The sequence below is a fragment of the Arachis hypogaea genome, chromosome 5 (genome assembly GCF_003086295.3).
Source record: "Arachis hypogaea cultivar Tifrunner chromosome 5, arahy.Tifrunner.gnm2.J5K5, whole genome shotgun sequence".
NCBI classification, from domain to species: domain Eukaryota; kingdom Viridiplantae; phylum Streptophyta; class Magnoliopsida; order Fabales; family Fabaceae; genus Arachis; species Arachis hypogaea.
Genome location: NC_092040.1, coordinates 30,256,189 through 30,280,544, shown reverse-complemented (window position 1 = coordinate 30,280,544; position 24,356 = coordinate 30,256,189). Strand labels below are relative to the sequence as shown.

Here is a 24,356-nt window from a genome sequence, read left to right as displayed (position 1 = left end):
ATGGGATGTAGCCATTGTCAAGGGTGATGCCTCCAGACGATTAGCCATGTAGTGACAGCGCATAGGACCATTTTCCCGAGAGGATGAAAAGTAGCCATTGACGATGGTGATGCCCTACATACAGCTTGCCATGGAAAGGAGTAAGAAAGATTAGATGAATGTAATAAGAAAGTAGAAATTCAAGAGGAGCACAGCATCTCCATACACCTATCTGAAATTCCCACTATTGATTTACATAAGTATTTCTATCCTATTTTATTTTCTGTTTATTATTTATTTTCGAACTTATCATAAACCATTTAATCTGCCTGATTGAGATTTACAAGGTGACCATAGCTTGCTTCATACCAACAATCTCTGTGGGATCGACCCTTACTCACGTAAGATTTATTACTTGGACGACCCAGTACACTTGCTGGTTAGTTGAATGAGATTGTGAAAAAAAAGTGCTGAGTTAATATTTTTATGCACATGCCAAAGAGCCATTATTGTTGATCACAATTTCGTCCACCAAGTTTTTGGCGCCGTTGCCGGGGATTGTTCGAGTATGGACAACTGACGGTTCATCTTGTTGCTCAGATTAGGTAATTTTCTTTTCAAAAATCTTTTTTTCAAAATTTTTCTTTTATTTTTCGTTTTTTTTCAAACTTTATTTTCGAAAAAATTAATAAAAATCCAAAAAAAATTCATAAAATCATAAAAACAAAAAATATTTTGTGTTCTTATTTGAGTCTTGAGTCAATTTTTAAGTTTGGTGTCAATTGCATGCTTTAAAAATTTTTCTTGCATTTTTTTCGAAAAATTCATGCATTCATAGTGTTCTTCATGATCTTCAAGTTGTTCTTGGTAAGTCCTCTTGTTTGATCTTGATGTTTTCTTGTTTGGTTTATTTTCTTGTTTTTCATATGCATTTTTTGTTTGTTAGAGTCCATGCATTAAAGATCTCTAAGTTTGGTGTCTTGCATGTTTTCTTTGCATCAAAAATTTTTCAAAATTATGTTCTTGATGTTCATCATGATCTTCAAAGTGTTCTTGGTGTTCATCTTGACATTCATAGTGTTCTTGCATGCATTAAGTGTTTGATCCAAAATTTTCATATTTTGGTTCATTTTTATGTTTTTCTCTCTCATCTTTAAAATTTCAAAAATAAAAAAAAATATCTTTTCCTTATTTCCCTCCAAATTTTCGAAATTTTGGGTTGACTTGGTCAAAAATTTTTAAAATTAGTTGTTTCTCACAAGTCAAGTCAAATTTTCAATTTTAAAAAATCTTATCTTTTTAAAATCTTTTTCAAAAATCATATCTTTTCAATTTTATCTTTTTTTTTTCGAAAATTTTCAAAAATCTTTTTTAAATTATTTTCAAAATCTTTTTCTTATCTTTATATCATATTTTCAAAATTACACTAACAATTAATGTGATTGATTCAAAAAATTTGAAGTTTGTTACTTTCTTGTTAAGAAAGGTTCAATCTTTAAGTTCTAGAATCTTATCTTGAAGTTTCTTGTTAGTGAAGTAAGTAATTTTAAATTTGAAAATTAAATATTTTCATCTTTTATCTTATCTTTTTTAAAATTTTCATCTTTTTCAAAATTTGATTTCAAAATATCTTATTTAACCTCTTATCTTCTTATCTTTTCAAATTTGATTTTAATATCTTTTTCAACTAACTATTTGACTTTTTGTTTGTTTCTTATCTTTTTCAAAATCACCTAACTACTCTTTCCTCTCTAATTTTCGAAAATATCTCACCCCTTTTTCAAAAATTCTTTTTAATTAACTAATTGTTTCAAATTTTAATTTTAATTTTAATCCATCCTTAATTTTCGAAAATTACTAACCCTTTTTTTAAAATTATTTTCGAATTTTCTATCTCTTCTCTCTTATTCTATTTAATTATTTAATTACTAACACTTCTCTTCACCTCTCTTCACCTAAATATCCGAACCCACTCTTCTTCATTCTTCTCCCCTTTCTTTTTCTACTAACATAAAGGAATCTCTATACTGTGACATAGAGGATTCCTCTTCTTTTCTTGTTTTCTTCTCTTTCATATGAGCAGGAACAAGGAAAAAGGCACTCTTGTTGAAATTGATCCAGAACCTGAAAGGACTCTGAAGAGAAAATTAAGAGAAGCTAAGTTACAACAATCTAAAGGTAACCTTTCAGAAACATTAGAACAAGAGAAGGAGATGGCAACCGAAAATAATAATAATGCAAGGAGAATGCTTGGTGACTTCACAAAGCCAACGTCCAAATTTGATGGAAGAAGCATCTCCATTCCTGCCATTGGAGCCAATAATTTTGAGCTGAAACCTCAGCTAGTTACCTTAATGCAACAAAACTGCAAGTTTTATGGACTTCCATCTGAAGATCCTTATCAGTTTTTAACTGAGTTCTTGCAGATCTGTGAGACTGTAAAGACGAATGGAGTTGATCCTGAAGTCTACAGACTCATGCTTTTCCCTTTTGCTGTAACAGACAGAGCTAGAATATGGTTGGATTCATAACCCAAGGATAGCCTGGACTCCTGGGATAAGCTAGTCACTGCCTTCTTGGATAAATTCTTTCCTCCTCAAAAGCTGAGCAAGCTGAGAGTGGATGTTCAAACCTTCAAACAAAAAGATGGTGAATCCCTCTATGAAGCTTGGGAAAGATACAAGCAGCTGACCAAAAGGTGTCCATCTGACATGTTTTCAGAATGGACCATATTAGATATATTCTATTATGGTCTATCTGAATTTTCAAAAATGTCATTGGACCATTCTGCAGGTGGATCCATTCACCTAAAGAAAACGCCTGCAGAAGCTCAAGAACTAATTGACATGGTTTCAAATAACCAATTCATGTACACTTCTGAGAGGAATTCCGTGAATAATGGGACACCTCAGAGGAAGGGAGTTCTTGAAATTGATGCTCTGAATGCCATATTGGCTCAGAACAAAGTGTTGACTCAGCAAGTCAACATGATCTCTCAAAGTCTGAATGGATGGCAAAATGCATCCAACAGTACTAAAGAGGCAGCTTCTGAAGAAGCTTATGATCCTGAGAACCCTGCCATGGCAGAGGTTAATTACATGAGTGAACCTTATGGAAATACCTATAACTCATCATGGAGAAATCATCCAAATTTCTCATGGAAGGATCACCAAAAGCCTCAACAAGGCTTTAACAATGGTGGACGCAACAGGCTAAGCAATAGCAAGCCTTTTCCATCATCTTCTCAGCAACAGACAGAGAATTCTGAACAAAACGCTTCTAATTTAGCCAATCTAGTCTCTGATCTGTCAAAAGCCACTTTCAGTTTCATGAGTGAAACAAGATCCTCCATCAGAAATCTGGAGGCACAAGTGGGCCAGCTGAGTAAGAAAGCCATTGAAACTCCTCCCAGTATTCTCCCAAGCAATACAGAAGAAAATCCAAAAGGAGAGTGCAAGGCCATTGATGTGATCAATATGGCCGAATGCACAAGAGAGGAGGAGGACGAAAATCCTAGTGAGGAAGACCTCCTGGGACGTCCCTCAAGCAAGAAGGAATTTCCTATTAAGGATCCAAAGGAATCTGAGGCTCCTATAGAGACCATAGAGATTCCATTAAATCTCCTTCTGCCATTCATGAGCTCTGAAGACTATTCTTCCTCTGAAGAGGATGAAGATGTGACTGGAGAGCAAGTTGCTCAATATTTAGGAGCTATCATGAAGCTGAATGCCAAGTTGTTTGGTAATGAGACTTGGGAAAGTGAACCTCCCTTGCTCATTAATGAGCTAGATATCTGGATTCAGCAAACTCTACCTCAAAAGAAACAAGATCCTGGCAAGTTTATAATACCTTGTACCATAGGCCCCATGACCTTTGAAAAAGCTCTATGTGATCTAGGGTCAGGGATAAATCTTATGCCACTCTCTGTAATGGAGAAGCTGGGGATCATTGAGGTACAACCTGCCTTGTTCTCATTACAATTGGCAGACAAGTCATTGAGACAAGCTTATGGAATAGTGGAGGACGTGTTAGTAAAGATTGAAGGCCTTTACATCCCTGCTGATTTCATAATCTTAGACACTAGGAAGGAAGAGGATGAATGCATCATCCTTGGAAGACCTTTCCTAGCCACAGCAGAAGCTGTGATAGATGTCAACAGAGGTGAATTAGTCCTTCAATTGAATGGGGACTACCTTGTGTTTAAGGCACATGGCCATCCCTCTGTGACAAAAGAGAGTAAGCATGAAGAGCTTCTCTCAGTTCAGAGTCAAGAAGAGCCCCCACAGTCAAACTCTAAGTTTGGTGTTGGGAGGCCACAATCAAACTCTAATTTTGGTGTTAAGACCCCATATCCAAACTCTAAGTTTGGTGTTGGGACTATACAACATTGACCTGATCACCTTTGTGGCTCCATGAGAGCCCACTGTCAAGCTATTGACATTAAAGAAGCGCTTGTTGGGAGGCAACCCAATTTTATTTATCTAATTTTTATTTAATTTTATTTTATTGTTATTTTGTGTTTTATTAGGTACATGATCATGAGGAGTCACGAAAAAATAATAAAATTAAAAATAGAATCAAAAACAGCAGAAGAAAAAAATCACACCCTGGAGGAAGCACAGACTGGCGTTCAACGCCAGTAAGGAGCATCTGGCTGGTGTTCAACACCAAAACAGAGCATGAATCTGGCGCTGAACGCCATAAACAAGCAACATTCTGGCGTTTGAACGCCAAGAATGTGCCTAGAGGAAAAGCTGGTGCTGAACGCCAGTGACAAGCATGAAACTGGCGTTCAACGCCAGAAACATGTTACATATGGGCGTTGAACGCCCAGAATGTACACCACTCGGCGTTTCAACGCCAAAATGGTGTGCAAAGGCATTTTACATGCCTATTTCGTGCAGGGATGGAATTCCTTGACACCTCAGGATCTGTGGACCTCACAGGATCCCCACCTACCTCGCCCTCTCTCTCTCCATTCATGGTCATCCCTTCTGTTTTCCATTCACCACTCACATCCATCCACTCTTCCCCAAACACCCCACCTACCTTCAACATTCAAAATCTCTTTCCCACCCAATCCCACCCATATAGCCGAATACACATATCCCTCCATCTTTTCCATATCTTCTTCTTATTTTTCATCTTTTCTTTCTTTTCTTGCTCGAGGGCGAGCAATTTTCTAAGTTTGGTGTGGTAAAAGCATAGCTTTTTGTTTTTCCATAACCATTGATGGCACCTAAGACCAGAGAAACCTCAAAAAAAAAAGAAGAAGAGAAAAAAAGGAAGACAAAAGCTTCCACCTCTGAGTCATGGGAGATGGAAAGACTCATGTAAAGGGTTTATAGCTCAGTGGTAGAACATTTGACTGCAAATCAAGAGATCTCTGAGATACCTCAGGGGATAAATTGTCCTCCACACAATTATTGGGAGCAACTAAGGATAGGAACACCAAAATTACTAGGAATCATGCAATAGAAGCAAGGAAGAGACATAAAGGAGCTCAAAAAGCACCATTGGACCTTCAAGAAGGCGCCATCCTCACTAAGGTGGATTCATTCCTTTTTCTTATTTCTTTCTACTTTTCGGTTTTTATGTTGTGTTCATTTATGTTTTGTGTCTTTACTTCATGATCATTAGTATGTAGTAACCATGTCTTAAAGCTATGAATAAAATCCATTAATCCTTCACCTTTCCTAAATGAAAATTATTTTTAATTCAAAAGAACAAGAAATACATGAATTTCGAAAATTGTCCTTGAATTTAATTTAATTATATTGATGTGGTGACAATACTTTTTGTTTTCTGAATGAATGATTGAACAGTGCATATGTCTTTTGATATTGTTGTTTATGAATGTTAAAACTGTTGGCTCCTGAAAGAATGATGAACAAAGAAAAATGTTATTGATGATCTGAAAAATCATGAAATTGATTCTTGAAGCAAGAAAAAGCAGTGAAAAAGCAAAAGCTTGTGAAAAAAAAATAATGGCGAAAAAAATATATAGAAAGAAAAAGAAAAAAAACAAGCAGAAAAAGCCAATAGCCCTTAAAACCAAAAGGCAAGGGTAAAAAGGATCTAAGGCTTTGAGCATCAATGGATAGGAGGGCCCAAATCCAGGCCTAAGCGGCTAAATCAAGCTGTCCCTAACCATGTGCTTGTGTCATGAAGGTCCAAGTGTAAAGCTTGAGACTGAGTGGTTAAAGTCGTGATCCAAAGCAAAAGAGTGTGTTTAAGAGCTCTGGACACCTCTAACTGGGGACTCTAGCAAAGCTGAGTCACAATCTGAAAAGGTTCACCCAGTCATGTGTCTGTGGCATTTATGTATCCGGTGGTAATACTGGACAACAAAGTGCTTAGGGCCACGGCCAAAACTCATAAGTAGCTGTGTTCAAGAATCAACATGCTTAACTAGGAAAGTCAATAACACTATCCAAAATTCTAAGTTCCTAGAGAAGCCAATCATTCTAAATTTCAAAGGAAAAAGTGAGATGCCAAAACTGTTCAGAAGCAAAAAGCTACAACTCCCGCTCATCTAATTAGAATTAATATTCATTGATATTTTGGAATTTATAGTATATTCTCTTCTTTTTATCCTATTTGATTTTCAGTTGCTTGGGGACAAGCAACAATTTAAGTTTGGTATTGTGATGAGCGGATAATTTATACGCTTTTTGGCATTGTTTTTAGGTAGTTTTTAGTAACTTCAAGCTACTTTTAGGGATGTTTTCATTAGTTTTTATGTTAAATTCACATTTCTGGACTTTACTATGAGTTTGTGTGTTTTTCTGTGATTTCAGGTAATTTCTGGCTGAAATTGAGGGACTTGAGCAAAATTCTGAAAAAGGCTGACAAAAGGACTGCTGATGCTGTTGGAATCTGACCTCCCTGCACTCGAAATGAATTTTCTGGAGCTACAGAACTCCAATTGGTGCGCTCTCAACGGCGTTGGAAAGTAGACATCCAGAGCTTTCCAGATATATATAATAGTCCATACTTTATTCGGAAATTGATGACGTAAATTGGCGTTGAACGCCAAGTACATGCTGCTGTCTGGAGTTAAACGCCAGAAACACGTCATGATCCGGAGTTGAACGCCCAAAATACGCTATAACTTGGAGTTCAACTCCAAGAAAAGCCTCAGCTCGTGGATAGATCAAGCTCAGCCCAAACATACACCAAGTGGGCCCCGGAAGTGGATTTATGCATCAATTACTTACTCATGTAAACCCTAGTAGCTAGTTTAGTATAAATAAGACTTTTTACTAGTGTATTAGTCGTCTTTTGACCACGTTTCATCTTTGGTCTCAGTTTTGTTTTATTCTTCATCTTAAGAGGCTATTGATCACGTTTTAGGGGGCTGGCCATTCGGTCATGCCTGAACCTTTCACTTATGTATTTTCAACGGTGGAGTTTCGACACACCATAGATTAAGGATGTGGAGTTCTGCTGTACCTCAAGTTTCAATACAATTACTATTATTTTCTATTCAATTCTCTTTTATTCTTATTCCAAGATATACGTTGCACTTCAACTTGATGAATGTGATGATCCGTGACACTCATCATCATTCTCACCTATGAACGCGCGTGACTGACAACCACTTCCGTTCTACTCTAGGCCGGACGCATATCTCTTAGATTCTCCAACAGAATCTTCGTGGTATAAGCTAGATAGATGGCGGCATTCATGGGAATCCGGAAAGTCTAACCTTGTCTGTGGTATTCCGAGTAGGATTCCGGGAATCTGGAAAGTCTAACCTTGTCTGTGGTATTCCGAGTAAGATTCCGGTATTGAATGACTGTGATGAGCTTCAAACTCCTGAAGGCTGGGCGTCAGTGACAGACGCAAAAGAATCAAGGGATTCTATTCCAACCTGATTGAGAATCGACAGATGATTAGCCGTGCTGTGACAGAGCATTTGGACCATTTTCACTGAGAGGATGGGATGTAGCCATTGTCAAGGGTAATGCCTCCAGACGATTAGCCATGCAGTGACAGCGCATAGGACCATTTTCCCGAGAGGATGAAAAGTAGCCATTGACGACAGTGATGCCCTACATACAGCTTGCCATGGAAAGGAGTAAGAAAGATTGGATGAATGTAATAAGAAAGTAGAAATTCAAGAGGAGCACAGCATCTCCATACGCCTATCTGAAATTCCCACTATTGATTTACATAAGTATTTCTATCCTATTTTATTTTCTGTTTATTATTTATTTTCAAACTTATCATAAACCATTTAATCTGCCTGACTGAGATTTACAAGGTGACCATAGCTTGCTTCATACCAACAATCTCTGTGGGATCGACCCTTACTCATGTAAGGTTTATTACTTGGACGACCCAGTACACTTGCTGGTTAGTTGAACGAGATTGTGAAAAGAAAGTGCTGAGTTAATGTTTTTATGCACATGCCAAAGAGCCATTATTGTTGATCACAATTTTGTCCACCAGAGGTCGTAATACCACACCACCTCTGTTTTACGGCTTAAGCGTAAAGCTTAGTGTAGTAGGGTGTTACATTTGGCCTGATTCTTAGAATGAAAAAATCTAGTGTTCTGATCCCCACATTGCAACCACTTCACTCTAGATTTTTTCTTCCAGAACCTCTCTTCTTTAAGATAGACTTCAGATAACTCATCCTCAATTTATTAAATTTCATACTTCTCAACTAACTCAAGATGCTCCTTCAAAATCGTGAGCTTGTCCTCCAATCTCATCATCTATTTCTTATTATTATTTATATCTAAAGATTGCCACTTAACCAGTTCTTGTCTGCATAACTTCAGTTTTTGAAACAGTTAGTACAAAGGAGATCCTTCTATATGAGTTAGATAAGTATCTTTAATTATTTTATCAATTTTCTCTTCTTCATACTACCTTTTTTGAAATTTGAACCTCCTCTTATTTTTTACTATTTTTGAATGTGATTAGCATGAAGGGCCTATGATCTGATCCCAAGTCTTCCAAATGAGTAACAATGGTCATCTGATATTATTCTCTTAGTTTTTTAGAAATTAAAGTATGGTATAATCGTTTCTTGATGGCCCTTTCCTGATAGTTGCGATTCTACCAAGTGAACTTTTTAGTTGTGAAATTCATATCAATCAAACCACTCCTATTAATAAATCTCTGAAAACTCTGAATAGATTGTGGATATTTCCTTCTACTGCTCTCTTTTTGTGGTTTGTCAATATTGCACTGAAATTTTCATAACTACAAATATATCTCCTGTTTGATTGAGTATGTTGAGCAGTTCACATATTGACTTTTCCATATCTGATCTATACTGCTTAGGTGGACTCCCAAGACTTGCCAAGTGATCTGTCTTTCTTGGTTATCTACTGAAATCCATATAAAAAAATTCCTTGTCATCTGGATCTCTAATTTTACCTCATCCTTTCATGCAACAATCAACCCTCCCGCCATTTCATTCGGATCAATAGTAACTCTTTTTGTATTCACACTTTTCTATTTGCATATCCACAAACGAGGATTGATGTTTTGTCTCACATAAAAACATCATCTCGGAGAAATATTTGGATCCCTTGAATGTTGTGAATTGTTGATAATTTTTTCAAACTCTGACAATATTTCACATCATTATCTTCATATCAATGTGGGTGCCTGATTTGGGTAGACACTCTCCTCTCTTTCATTAACAGCTTCAATTTTACTACTCAGCATCTCACTTTTCTACCATTCCTACATCTTCTCCTACTTTTTTTTGCTCTTACAATATTTTTATTATTCTCTCCAATCTTCCTTGTCAAGTGTTTCAGCCCAGGTCTCTTGTTTTTTTATTGAAACTTTCAATTTGATCATTTCTCTATGTTGATAATTAAACTAAACATGTCAATAATTTATAATAAAATTAGAAAAGATGTTTAGAATACTTAATTCTACAAACTTAGTTTGAGAAAAACAATATTAAATATGTAAATAAGCTTGAAGAAATTAATTTTTTCAATTTTTTTCTTTTAATTTTGTTATAAAATGTAATTTTTACACAGGAGAGATCCAAGAATATAATAAAAAAAGCTGAAAATTAAAATATTGTATAATCAAATATAATTTTATAAATTTGGTAATATATATAATGATGAGTAGTGTCTTATTTTAATTTAAAAAATATTAATAAGTATTTGTGAAATAAAAAAATTATCTCAATTCTTATAATATTTTATTTTAAATATAATAAAATATAAAATATCTATTTTTGAATTTTTTTTGTTAATTAATTTATTTTGTCAATTCACGTGACAGTGAGTTATATTTTATGTTTTATATCATTAAAAAATATGACATAAAATAATATAAATCAATTGCTCATTAATAATTTTGTTATATAAATTTAAAATATATTAAAGTATTTTTATATAATGATAATATGTATAAAAATTAAGAAGAAATAGTAAAAAAGACAAGAAACAATTAAATAAAATTAAAAATAATGTTATTATAAATAATATTAAAATATTATATAATAATAAGTGTAACATTTAAATTTAAAGAAAAAGTAATGTAAAAATGAGAAACTCTATACCAAATAAAAAATTACAAATAATGTAAATATATGAGAAGAGGTTTGAATTTTAAGTACATAAGATATATGGTCAACTCTTTTACTATCACTACACTATTAAGCTTCATTTTATGTAATGCATTCATTAGAATAGCATATAGGAGTTTATAATTTTCTAGAGGAGCCAAAGTTACTACTTGTCTTTTTTAAATTCATCCTTGTTCTCACATATTTTTTCTTAGTCTTATTTAAAAAATATACAGTAAAATATTCTATTTTATAATAAAATTTAAAAAAATTGAAAAATTTTATTTTTTAAATTTGTCATTCATCATTAATCAAGTTTTAAAAAGTTATAAAATCTCTAATATGATAACTCATATTCAACTGTCCAAGAGAAATGCAAACTAAATTCATCAATATTAGGAAGAATAATTAAGAAGATTATAGAAGTTGATATGTTTGACAAATTAAAATATCTCTAATTGCTTACTAGTGCAAGTTGCTAATATCATGAGCTTATGCATCAAACATTAGAAGCAAGAAGAATCAAGTACAAAAAAAACTTAAATTAAAGTCAAATATGAATTGAAAGTTTTGACCAAACATTGAAGAATATGGAATATTAAAGGATTTAAAAGCAAACTTGAATAAGAATTAGAAAACAAGTTAAGTAGTAAACTAAATGCAAGTTGTTTACCACTAATTTTATTCTTAAAAATTAAGGATATTAGTTCGACTAAAAAATTGGTGAACCAAATTTTAAACTGGTCCGATCAATCAATTCAAAAATTAATATAAGTATGGCTCGAACTTGGGATTTTTGAGATAGACAAGTATCAATCTTTCACTAGGTTAACATGTCCTTTAATACTATTAGGGTAAATAATTATATATATTATGAAAGCAACGCCAATACACTTATTATCATACTAAAGACTAATAACTATATATATTATACTAAAAGCAATTATATTTAAATTAAAGCAATACAATTTAAATAATATAAAATATTAGTTTTATTCTTCCATTAAAAAATTGTATTTATTTATTTTATAGTTTAATTTTAATATACTAACAATATAAAATATTTTACATAATTAACAATCATCTCTATTCTTTTGAATAATCATTCTACGGTTAATATAAAAAATAATTATTTTTACTGACGTAAAGTTGCAGACATAACTAAATATAATGCATCAAAATTTTAATTTGATTATAATTGTATATATTTATTTAATTATTATCGGGTCAAACGGTTCGACCAGTGACCTACCGGTTGAACATTAACCCAGTGACTCAGTAACTTAACTGGGTCGACTGACGGTTCAGTTCTAATAACTATGATCAATATATTAGGTACTTTTTTTTTTTTACAAAAAATAGGGAGACTCAAACCTGCAATCTCTTAGATGAGTATATATAAAAAAATTATTGTCATTTAAGTTATAACTCATTGGCTAAAATAGAGGTTTGCATTATGATATAGTTCTTAAGTAAAGTTTATAAGTTATTAATATGAGTTTAGATTAAAAGTCTTTATTTTTTTTCTATTAAAAGTAAGTTAACAAAAACTAAAGATATGTCTTATTATTATTAAGTTATTTATGTGAATGAACGATTCTAGACGAATAATTTGTGGAGTTTATTCTAATAATAATAATAATAATAATAATAATAATAATAATAATAATAATAATAATAATAATAATTTAATTGATATATATCTTTAAAATTATTATTAATAAAAGTTTTAACATTTTTGATAATACATAACAAATGTATTAAAAATAATTTTTTATATTTTTATAAAAACTTTTTAATGCTTTAAAAACACATGGTAATAATAATCACCCACACGATAACTAAACCTTAGTAATAATCACGCACGTGTTTGAGAAACTCGGTGAGGTTTGAAAATTTTTAAGGAAAAAACATGTGCTGCTTTACATTGATTGGAGACATGCATACTAGAGAGGGAAACAACAAACACGCCAACGGTTCATTCAATTTAGGGTCTAGTTAGCTTGGGACACAAAAACGATGAAGGGAATAGAGAACGATAATAAAGCTAATCACTAACTAAAGATAATTAAAGCAAAGCATGTCGCTAATTATTGCCCTAAACATTTCTATTTTTCTATTTACGGTGATTCACGTTCCAAATCTTTTAATCGTAAAAGGTTGGCATTTTCTCTTACAATAATCCAACTTTTTTATTATCAGCAGTTAGTATTTTATTTAGGATTGAAATATACAGCTTGCATTGTTGATTAAAATAAAGTCACAAAAAAACATGTTGATTAAAATAAAACGTCGGCTGCATTTCGAATTTTCTATATATTCCTCTTTGATTATTCCAAGTTTATAAATAAATAAATAATTAATTAACAGTATAATACAGTTCTATAACTTATAACGGCAAGTAAACGTGGGTTGCATTTCCGATATATTTTTTCCCTCACGATTTGTTTTCTTAGTCAATAAAAAAGTAAGCAATCCACTCGTGCAATAATAATAGTAATAATATGAACATGAGTTTTTTTTTTTTTTTCCTTACATAACAATCATCAAGTCAAGTCAGGTTCTGGCCGAGGCTACAACTCAAGAGGTAGTTTTAATGTTAGAAGCAGACACAAGTTCAATATTGTACAGCATTTTGGTAAAGGATGAAATCGAAATTTTTTACGGTTCAGTTGTCAATTGTGTAAAAAATTTAGACACACTGTTGTAAATTGCTGGTGATATGACCAGTAATCATCGGTTATAAGTTATAGCTCGGTAACGTCTAATTCATAATTGTAACGACGTAACCGATCATTTCATAACGAGCTATAAACAACCTTAAACCAATAACGTCAGATACACAATTAATTCTCTCCCTGGACGTTACAATCCAAGGATAACGGCCGACCTTTCCACTAAAATATGAGCGTTGGAGTGCCTTTGCAGGTTCCCAACCCCATTGTTCATCCATTGCCGACGTATATCGTGATCCAGCCGAAAAGTTTGCTAATCTTGGTCGGAGGACGAGCTATACCTCGGATTAAGCAGGCAAGAACACTTGGCGCCCACCGTGGGGCCGAAAAAGCTTGGAATATCATTCGCAAAAGGTCCCAAAACACCCTTAAAATACACTCATGGCTGATGTTCCTCCCCCCACCTCATCCGAGCTCCTACGAATGGTGACAGAGCTTTAACAAGCAAACCAACGAATGGCGGAAGAAAATTAGAGAATGCAGAATCAAATCGCGCAATTAGTCAACGCTCGAATAGAGCATAACAATGATCACCATGACCGAGAAGAAAACCATGAGCGTCAATCAGCGCCGACTCATGTTTCTGAAACACCTCAGCACGAGGAAGATGGGGCTCGTAGAACTGAAGAAACCTAAGCAGACGCGGACGAAGAGGAGCGCGACAACTCTGCCGGCCCGTTTACAGCCGACATAATGAATTTTCAACTTCCCAGACAGTTCACCCTGCCGATGATTTTAACCCCGTATGACGGGCTCGGAGATCTAAAGCAGCATATCAAAAAATTCCGATCTATTATGATCGTTAACGGTGCATCCGACCCTATTTTATGCCGTTATTTTCCATCCTTTTTAGATGGTCCTGTACTTGACTGGTTTTGCTCTTTGCCTGCAGATTCAATATCGCGCTTCCAGGAATTAGCCAAACAGTTCGAAGACCACTTCGTAGCATTGGCAATATATCTGCATGATTCTGACTACTTGACGACCATCAAGCAAGGCCCACAAGAGAGCTTAAAGGATTATATTACACGTTTTACAAAGGTCACCATGAGAATCCCGGATCTCCATCCCGAAGTCCATTTCCATGCCATTAAAAGCGGCCTTCGTCCGGGCAAGTTTCAAGAGACAATTGCCGTCGCTAAACCAAAAACCTTAGCCGAATTTCACGAGAAAGCCAAGGGACAGATAGATGTCGAAGAGCTTCGACAAGCCCGAAAAGCAGAAAGATCGGTCAACAGTAAGGATGATGATAAACCCCGGGATAGTAAGAAAGCCTTTAAACCAGTTTCCCGTTATGAGTCATACACCCAGTTCAACATAAAGCGAGATGACATTATCAAAGAGATACTCAATTCAAAGTTAATTAAGCCTCCCCGCAAAGCTAGCAACTACCCGGAATCCAAAGGCATTGATAAATCTAAATATTGCACCTTCCATCAGAAGCACGGGCACACAACCGATGATTGTGTGATCGCCAAAGATCTACTCGAACGTCTTGCAAGACAAGGCCACCTTGATAAATTTATTGCAGGGCACATGCAGAAGAAAGTAACCTCCACCTCTGACCCCTCCGCAGCAGGGCCTTCATCAAAAGAAAAGGATAAAACACCAGCCCAACCCAGAGGGATTATCAACTGTATTTCGGGAGGATATGCTGGAGGCGGACACACAAGCTTAGCCCGAAAACGCACTTACAGGGCCATGTTGAAAGCCACAGATGCCTTTAAAGGTCCTCAGCCGGTTCAGGACTTCCCAGAGATGACTTTCCGTTCAACCGACTTTAGTCATACTGATACCAATTATGACGATCCAGTGATAATTTCTGTTCAATTGGGGGACTTGGTAGTCCACAAAGTACTACTCGATCTTGGAAGCAGTGCCAACGTGTTATTTTTTACCATGTTCAAAAAACTGAAGCTAAGCAGCAACATTCTACAACCATACCATGGAGACTTGGTAGGATTTTCAGGAGAGCGAGTCCCTGTTTTGGGTTCTGTGTGGTTACAAACCACACTCGGTGAGCAACCATTATTTAAGACGCAAGACATTCAATATCTTGTGGTCGATTGCTTTAGCCCTTATAATCTCATATTAGGCAGACCATTCTTAAATAGATTTGCTGCAATTGTATCCACGGTTCACCTTTGTGTTAAGTTCCCTGTGCGGGATAATTTAGTAGCAACCATCCATGGCGACCTCCACGAAGCTCGACAATGGTATAACACAAGCTTGAAGCCCATCAAAAAGAATAACACGGCGTAGGTCAATTCCATACAATCCGAACAAATAAGGTTGACCGAGCTTGATCCAAGAGCCGACTTTGAAGATTGGCATATGCCAAATGAGGAATTAACAAAGGTCGCACTGACTAAAGATCCCATGAAGTTCACTTTTGTGGGAACATCGATCAGTACAGAAGAAAGAGAGCAACTTGTAAGATTCATACGGGAGAACGCCGACTTGTTTGCTTGGACCTCCGGTGACATGCCTGGGATAGATCTATCTATTATTACGCACAAGTTGGCAATTAATCCAGCAGCTCGGCCGATCTCACAAAAGAAGAAAAATCTCGGTACTGAGAAGAAGCTTGCATCCTTGGCGGAGGTTAAAAAGCTCATTGATGCTCATTTCATCCGAGAGATCAGGTTCACAACATGGCTCGCCAATGTTGTTATGGTAAAAAAGAATAATGGTAAGTGGTGCATGTGCGTCGATTTTACCGACTTAAATAAGGCATGTCTTAAAGATGCTTATCCTTTACCTTGCATTGACACTTTAGTCGATAACTCTTGTGGTTATGGTTCCTTGAGTTTCATGGACGCGTACTCTGGTTATAACCAGATTTTCATGCACCCATCAGACCAAGAAAAAACAGCTTTCATAACCGAGTATGGTAATTACTGCTATAATGTTATGCCTTTTGGATTAAAGAATGCAGGTGCAACGTACCAAAGGCTAATGAACAAGGTCTTTGAGAACCAAATAGGTCGGAATATCGAAGTCTACGTTGACGATATGGTCGCCAAGACTATGGTCGGCAATTCCCATATCCGCGACCCAGCCAAGATTTTTGGACAGATCTGACGTTATAACATGAGATTAAATCCTGAAAAGTGCGCCTTCGGTGTTACCGGAGGAAAATTCCTCGGATTTATCCTCACTAGTCGAGGCATTGAAGCAAATCCAGAAAAATGTCAAGCAATACTTGATATGCAGAGTCCAACAACAATAAAGGACGTTCAAAGACTAACAGGAAGGCTAGTCGCTTTATCGAGATTTTTACCATGTTTGGCACTTAAATCCTATACCTTTTTTCAGTGTTTAAAAAAGAATGCAAAGCATTTTGAATGGAACAAAAACTGTGAAGCTGCATTCATGAATTTGAAATAATTTCTTTCAAAACCACCTGTTTTACAAAAACCAAAGCTCGGTCAGCCGTTATATATATACTTGTCTATTACTGATGTCGCAATTAGTTCTGTCCTTATAACAGAAGCTGAGAAGGTCCAACATCCGGTTTATTTTGTGAGTAAGTCATTACAAAGTGCCGAGCTTCGTTACCCGAAGTTAGAAAAGCTCTCCCTCGCACTGGTCTTCTCATCGAGGCAGCTCTGACCATATTTCCAGAGTCACACAATCATCGTTAGAACTGGACAACCTCTTCGACAGATTCTTTCTAAACCTAAACTAGCAGGACGACTCATCAAATGGTCCATCGAGCTTTCAGAATTTGATATTCAATACCAACCAAGAGGATCTGTCAAGTCGCAGTACTTGGTTGATTTTGTCGCCGAACTCACAGAACCATATCTGGACGCAGAAAGCCTGGAATGGACCTTGTTCGTTGACGGAGCTTCAAACCTTCAAGGGTCTGGAGTAGGGATATTGTTAGAAAGTCCGGAGGGCATAATCATGGAACATTCTCTGCGGTTCTCTTTTAAAGCCAGTAATAACCAGGTCGAGTACGAAGCCCTCATTGATGGGCTAAGGTTAGCCATTGATTTACACATTATTAGATTAAAGGTCTACTGTGATTCATTGTTAGTTGTTCAGCAAGTAAATCAAAGTTTTCAAACAAAAGACCAAATTCTGCTACAATATCTAGATATTGTTCAATAGTTGATAAATAGTTTTTCAAAAATTGAAATTTGTCATATCCCTAGAGATCAAAATAGCAGGGCAGATATTTTGTCAAAATTAGCCACCAAACAGACACACACGGCAACACTTTTACAATCAACTTTAGATAAGCCGAGCATTCATATAGTTAATATCCTAAGAATTTCAAGTGGCAACAGTTGGCAGTTACCTTATATGCAATACCTCCGAGATGGTTCCATTCCAGAAAGGGTCTCAGATCAGAAAAAATTTAGAAGACATGCCTCTTTCTTTACACTAATGAATAATGTCCTGTATAGGCGGGGATATTCCCGACCACTTTTGAAATGTTTGGACAGGTCTGAAGTAGATCTTGTCTTAGCCGAAGCTCATGAAGGAATCTGTGGGATACACTCCGGGGCAAGAAGCCTAGCACAGAAAATCCCCCGCGCTGGTTTTTATTGGCCGACGTTGTGGGAGGACAGCAGACAAAAGGTCAGAACTTGCGACTAGTGTCAAAAGCATGCCCCGATCATTAACATACCAGTCGAACAACTTCACCATTCAATGGTAAGTTGGCCATTTAACCAGTGGGGAATTGATATCCTCGGCCCATTCCCCACTGCATCGAGACAGGTAAAATATTTGGTAGTTGCTATCGATTATTTCTCCAAGTGGATTGAAGCACAACCTTTAGCAAGGATTACATCCTCCCAAATGATATCATTTGTTTGGAAAAATATCATATGCCGATTTGGTATTCCTCGCCATATTGTCACTGACAATGGTCGCAGTTTATCGACCATAATTTCAAGAATTTTTTGCAGAATCTAAAGATAAACCAACACTTCTCATCTGTGGAACATCCACAGTCTAATAGGCTAGCCGAGGTTGCTAATAAGGTCCTCTTACATGCCTTAAGGAAAAAGCTCGACAATGCCAATGGACTTTGGGCCGAGCTTGTCCCAGAAGTATTATGTTCATACAATACTACAATACATACATCCACCAAAGAAACCCCATTTCGCTTGGTATATGGGTCCGAGGCAATGATCCCGTTGGAGATTTCACAGCACTCCTTACGAGCGCAAGTCGAACACCATGATCAGGCTCGCCGAGCAGAGCTTGATTTAATAGAAGAGGTTAGGAATATAGCAGCAATTCGCCACCAAGCCCTACAACAACAGATCGGCCGACGTCATGATAAAAGGGTCCAACCAAGGTCATTTAACACTGGCAATTTGGTGCTGAGAAAAACTGAAGAAACTCGCTGACCTACATCCCACGGAAAACTTGCAGCAACCTGGGATGGTCCCTACCGCGTGTTAGAAGTCCTTGGAAGAGGAGCTTACAAATTAGAACAATTGGATGGCACCAGAATCCCCAATACATGGAATGTCAATTCCTTAAAGCAATATTATAGTTAAGAAGAGGCAGCATGCTAGTACTCTTTTTCCTGACTTGAGATTTTTCCCAAAAGGGTTTTGCTCAAGGAGGTTTTAATGAGGCTAGCCTACCTAAAAAAAATTGTAAAGGTACTGCTTCGAATAATTTTTATCTCTATTGATAAAATTTTTTTTGCTAATGTCATATTCTTCTTATCTCGGTTTATTAACCAATACTAAAAGGAAATTTGCCATCGCATCATAACTTACGCATTTTAAACAGAACAACAGACAATGTACTGAGCAATGTTCAGACAACACGCAGTTAACAAATCCCTTTCACTGGTATCTGACAAAGTAATTAGGATCAAACAAAACCTAATTACACATACAAAATGAAACATTCATAATCTATGGTTCTTAAACCAAAGCCAATCTAAAAAGCAAAAACAACCAAAAGTCATACAAAGTGCAATCAGTCAACTAAATTATCACCACCCTCTTCAATAACCTCTTCATCATCCACAAGCTGACCATCCCGGAGTACCTTACTCGAGTCCATTGGCGAAAAGTCCCCGTCAGGCACAAGAAACTTCGCCTGAGTCACAGCTCGTTCAAAGCCTTCAACAAAGGCATCAAGAATATCGCCCTCCTTACTAGTTTCGAATTCCTTTATTTGGACAGTTAGCTCGATAACTCGCTTATTCATGTCCTCAAGGTCAGTATCTTTCTTTTTTAATAACTCCGCCACCTTCTCACCATTTTCTTTCTCCACTTTCAGTTCCTTTTCCAAGTCAGAAAACTTTTTCTTTAAATCGGTTAGGGCTAGCTGCTTAGAACTAAGTTGTTCCTTTAAAACAGCGCCCTCTTCAGTCTCAATTGCAATTTTCTTAAGCTTCTTCTCTTGACTGCGGCCAATACAGGCCAAACGAAATCCCAGCACCTGTAATTGTAAGATTAACCATTAGAATCGCTATAATCTTTATAAAAAAATCACACATAATTAGACCAAATCTGACCTGAAGAAACTGATCAACCCCCACATCCCCAGCTTTTTCCACCCGAGCTATGTCTGAAAAACTTTGAACAACCTTGTCTGCAATGACGTTAAAAGGAAACCCCCGATCCCAAACCGATGACACATCCCCATCATTTTCAAAAACATGAAGCTTCTCCTGTTTTACGGTAAAACTCGATAAATCTTCGAGCTGAACAACCCCACCTTTCCCCTGTTCCACATTAGTAACAACCATGTCCGATTTCATTTTCTTAAAAACAATTCCCTTTTTCTTGGGTGGGGGCTGGTTAACCTCACCCCCGACGTCCATCTTTTCTGGGTTTGAAGTTGAGCCTTCAAAATTCTTTGATTTAAACCGGGCTCTTAGTGTAGAGGCTGATACTCCAGGGAACTTTCCAGCTGTAACGAAAAAACACGTTATGTCAGAAAAACAGACATTCCATTACAAAATGTAAAACCCGGTTAATTAACGGCTAATTAACCCATAAATGAGAATTTATTCTAGAAAGCCCAAAATATAATTTTTGTGGCTAAATATGATAGAGGAGATTGAGACGAGAATTTCGGTACCAATTTTATAGAATTCGGGCCAAGATTGGACCGAACGGGCCAAAACGGACCAACCGAACCCAAAGTGGGCCCTTGGCCCAACATAACTAAACCAAAACCCTAGTTTTCAACATTCTCTCTCCTCACTAAACACACTCACATGCTGAAAATGGAGGCCATGGAGGGAAGAACACTCTCTCAAGTTCTTTCTCTCACTTGATCTTCAAACCACCATAACTTTTGATCTAGAGCTCCGATTGCCACTCCATTTGCGGCCACGCACTCACCGTGGAGAGCTCTAAAAAACCCATACAATTAATCTTGAGGTAAGCCACGTTTTGCTCTTCGAAATTCCAGCCTTGTTTTCGAGTTTTATGAGCAAAAATGTTGAGATTTTGGGCTCTTTGATGTTATAGGACCCAACTCTCTTGAAGGAGAAGGTTAATCTTGTCTCCTTGGACCTTGGGTATGGTAAGATTCTCAACCCTAGTGTAATTTGTTGTTCTATGATGTTTGAGTATTGAGATGTTGTGTATGGGTATGATGATTGTGGCTTAGGTTGTGTATATGTGAATGTTGGAGCTTGAGTGGTGATTTTGAAAAGCTTGAAGAAGGGATTTGGTGGTGAAAAATCTGTTCTTGGAGGTGTTGAGGCCTTGAGAGCTTGTGGATAAGTGATTTGGAAGTGCTCCGGTTGAGCTTGGGAAACCGGCTAAGGTATGGTTTCGGTTTTCCGTATCTAATATGTAATGTGGTAGGAAATACTTAGGCTAGAGGCCCTAAGATAGGCATTGAATTGTTGATGTTGTTGAATTATTGATATATATGATGTGGTCATATATGTGATGATGATTAATGATGCCTTGATGGTATGATGTATGAGAAATATGCATGTTGTGATATATGCTTGATGATTGGTTATGGTTGAATTGTGGGTTGAACCATGTTGATGGTGAGTATGATATTGATTGTGTACAATGATGATTTAGTGGAATTGATGTTGTTGAGAATTGGCATGAAGAAGAGTATATAATATGTCAATATATTTGAGTTTGAGCCACTTGGGTAAAGTGGGTTAAAATGATGAGATAGTGATTTTGATAATTTGTGGTAAAGTGTCAATGTGTGAGTTGAGGAGACTTGATGTTGAAATTGATATATTTTGATTGATTTCAAAGAAAAGGGATGAAAATGGCATGTTTTGATTGATTTTGAAAAGAGTTGGAAATGGCTTGTTTTGAAAATGGCACTTTGTGGTTTTTATGAAAAACATGGTTTTTGGGCATACTTTGGTGGGACATAACTTGGACTACAGATCTCTGTTTTGTGCCAAATCTATTTAGAAATGAAATTGGATCCGGGATGTCCATGCCGTTCGAAGAACGGGTGAAAAACGATTTAAAATGACGAAGTTATGTCCGTCGGAAGATTGGGGGTTGAATTTGTAAATTCTGCAGTTTTTAACTTAGAAAAATTTTAGCAGAGTAACCCCCCGCGCGTAGGCGCACATGGCGCGTACGCGCCGTTCTTCCAGAAAGCGCCATCCACGCGTGTGCGTGATGTGCGCGGGCGCGCCGATGGGTTGCACCGAATGCCCAGCTATTTTCCAGAGAGTTGTGCCAGAGTTGTGCCAGTTTTGTGCCTGGGGCACAAGAGTACCCACGCGTACGCGTGGTTGACGCGTGCGCGCCGTTGACTAATTTTTGAATGTGTGCGTCCGCGTGAAGGGCGCCTACGCGCCGATGAGTTATTGTGGCCATCCGCGCGTGCGCGTGGAGTGCGCGTACGCGTGGCCCTGTTTTCATCCCAAAGTTGATTTTTGAGTTTTAAAAGCCAAATCTCATACTTCTAAGCCTCCGATCTCACCACTTATGTCTTAAATCATGTTGATATGCCTAGCTATTAGAAAAGGAGCTAGGGGATGTGGTAACTTGCGAGTGAAGCAAGGAAAAATGAATGATCAATGAGGATCAAAGATGATTACGTGAGAGGCGGAGGATGGTGGTGGAAGTGCTTGTTATGCCATGGGCCGAAAGGTCGTAATTGTTAATGAAACGGTTGGTTATGGATTTAACCGTGAGTCGGGTGGCTGGTTATGGATTTAACCGTGAGCCGGATGGCTAGATTATTGCTGTGTTATGGTGGAGCCATGACTATGGCTAGTATAAATGCATATATGCTGTTGAATGAATTGTGAATGTTGCACTTCCATTATCGGAGATCAGAGTTTCCCTGGGATAAAGCAGTGACTAGCCACCATGTGCTCCAAGTTGAGACTTGAAGCTCTTTTGACCCTATGTCGTCAGGGTGGCCGGGCACTGTGAAAGCCCCGGATGAGCTCACCCCCATAAATATTCACCAGTGAGGGTGATGGATATGGATCATGATTATGATCAAGTTTATATTGAGTATAACTCGAGTTGGGGAGACACGACAGAGGGACAGTCCAATGGTTAACTGCCAGGACTTGTCGGGTTGGCTCTATAACCGACAGATGATATCATCAGCCACTAGGGATAGGCATTCATCATATGCATACTATATGAATTGTTTGAGATTGCCTATTTGACTGCATATTACTTGCTAATTGTCTAAATGCGTTAATTGTTCCTATTTGTATATTCCTTGTTTGATATAACTGTGTTTGCTACATTATAGTCCTGCTGGTGGTTGGGAGGTTTGAAGGACTTGGAAAGGGAAGTATTAGTTAGACTGAAGAATCTTTAGTCAGATGCCCTTATATGGTTTAGCTTGTTTATAAGCTTTGAATTATCTGGTGAAAGTTCTAGGATTGCCTTCGGCTTTCCTCTATTATTATGTATTATATATGTGGAAGCTGTTACCATGCTGGGGACCTCTGGTTCTCACCCATGCGGATTTTGTGGTTTTCAGATGCAGGACGTGAGGTTTCCCGCTGAGGCATGCTGGAGACTTCTAGATTTGCGAAGATCCTTTGTTCTCGGGGCTATGTTTTGGTTTATATATTTTGCTTAGATACTTTTATCTCCATTAAATGATACAAACTGTGATGGCTCATCTTATGGGAGAATTTTGGAGAATAGGTTTTATGTATTTGTGTCCCTTTGGGTTTCCTTTGGGGTTTCCTTATTTTATCATATGTATCTATTGCTACGCTCGGACCGGTTATCTTCGCAGCCGGATTTTGAGTCTTGGTATTCCTGTTTTTGACACTCCTTTGTATATATATAATCTCGCGTTGGTTATCCTTGTTCGTTACGTTATTGATCGGAGTGTTGCGCTTTCGAGTTGCGATTTTTGTTTACCCCTTTTTCTATAGAGGCTCCTAGTTATAATCAATCATACATACTACTATACGTACTAAATTTTTATTTTAGAGGTCGGAATACCTTGCCATATCTGAATTATGACTTAAGCATAAGACTCTATATGGTAGGGTGTTACATTATGGTATCAGAGCAGTTCGTTCCTGTAGAGCCTGAGGGATGGACTGACTATGCTTCTGTGCATTCTCTGTGTGTGTGTTATGTGCTATTAGTATATCTGCTTGATATAATTGGCATAAACGTTCATGAGCATGCATTTGGGACTTTGAAGTACTAGACTTCCGATATTGAGACTGATCAACTTAATATCAATTGTTTGGTATGTATAAGAACCCGATGGCTCCTCGTGGACGCGGTAGAGGTAGTGCGAGAGGTCATACGAATGCTCGTACACCGGAGAATAACCCTAATGACCCGGTGAACTTTATGACTGCGTTGGAGAACATGGCTGCTGCTATGCAAGTCACTGCTGAGGCTCTTGGTCAACAGATGAACAACCATGGTAATGATGGAGGTGGAGTTCAGGGCCCGATGACACTAGCAAACTTTTTGAAGGTTAATCCGCCTAAGTTCAAGGGAACTACTAGTCCGACTGAGGCTGATACATGGTTTCAGGCTATAGAGCGAGCACTGCAAGCACAAGTGGTACCTGAAGGACAGCGTGTCGAGTTTGCTACCTATATGCTCACAGGTGAAGCGTCGCATTGGTGGCAAGGTATCTGACGTCTTCTG

At 37.1% G+C, this 24,356-nt stretch overlaps 2 protein-coding genes across 2 annotated transcripts; both read left to right on the top strand.

The window, feature by feature from the left end:
- The first annotated feature begins 13,962 nt into the window (after positions 1-13,962).
- LOC112803374 (uncharacterized) lies at positions 13,963-15,531 on the top strand. The gene has a single exon (XM_025846876.1). It carries the CDS (start codon positions 13,963-13,965, stop codon positions 15,529-15,531), a length of 1,569 nt encoding a protein of 522 aa, XP_025702661.1.
- Positions 15,532-16,362: 831 nt separating this feature from the next.
- LOC112803373 (uncharacterized) lies at positions 16,363-18,641 on the top strand. The gene is made up of 6 exons (XM_025846874.1): positions 16,363-16,526; positions 16,746-16,860; positions 16,939-17,258; positions 17,688-17,862; positions 17,959-18,003; positions 18,162-18,641. The coding sequence occupies exons 1-6, from the start codon at positions 16,363-16,365 to the stop codon at positions 18,639-18,641; spliced, it is 1,299 nt and encodes a 432-aa protein (XP_025702659.1).
- The last annotated feature ends 5,715 nt before the right edge of the window (positions 18,642-24,356 follow it).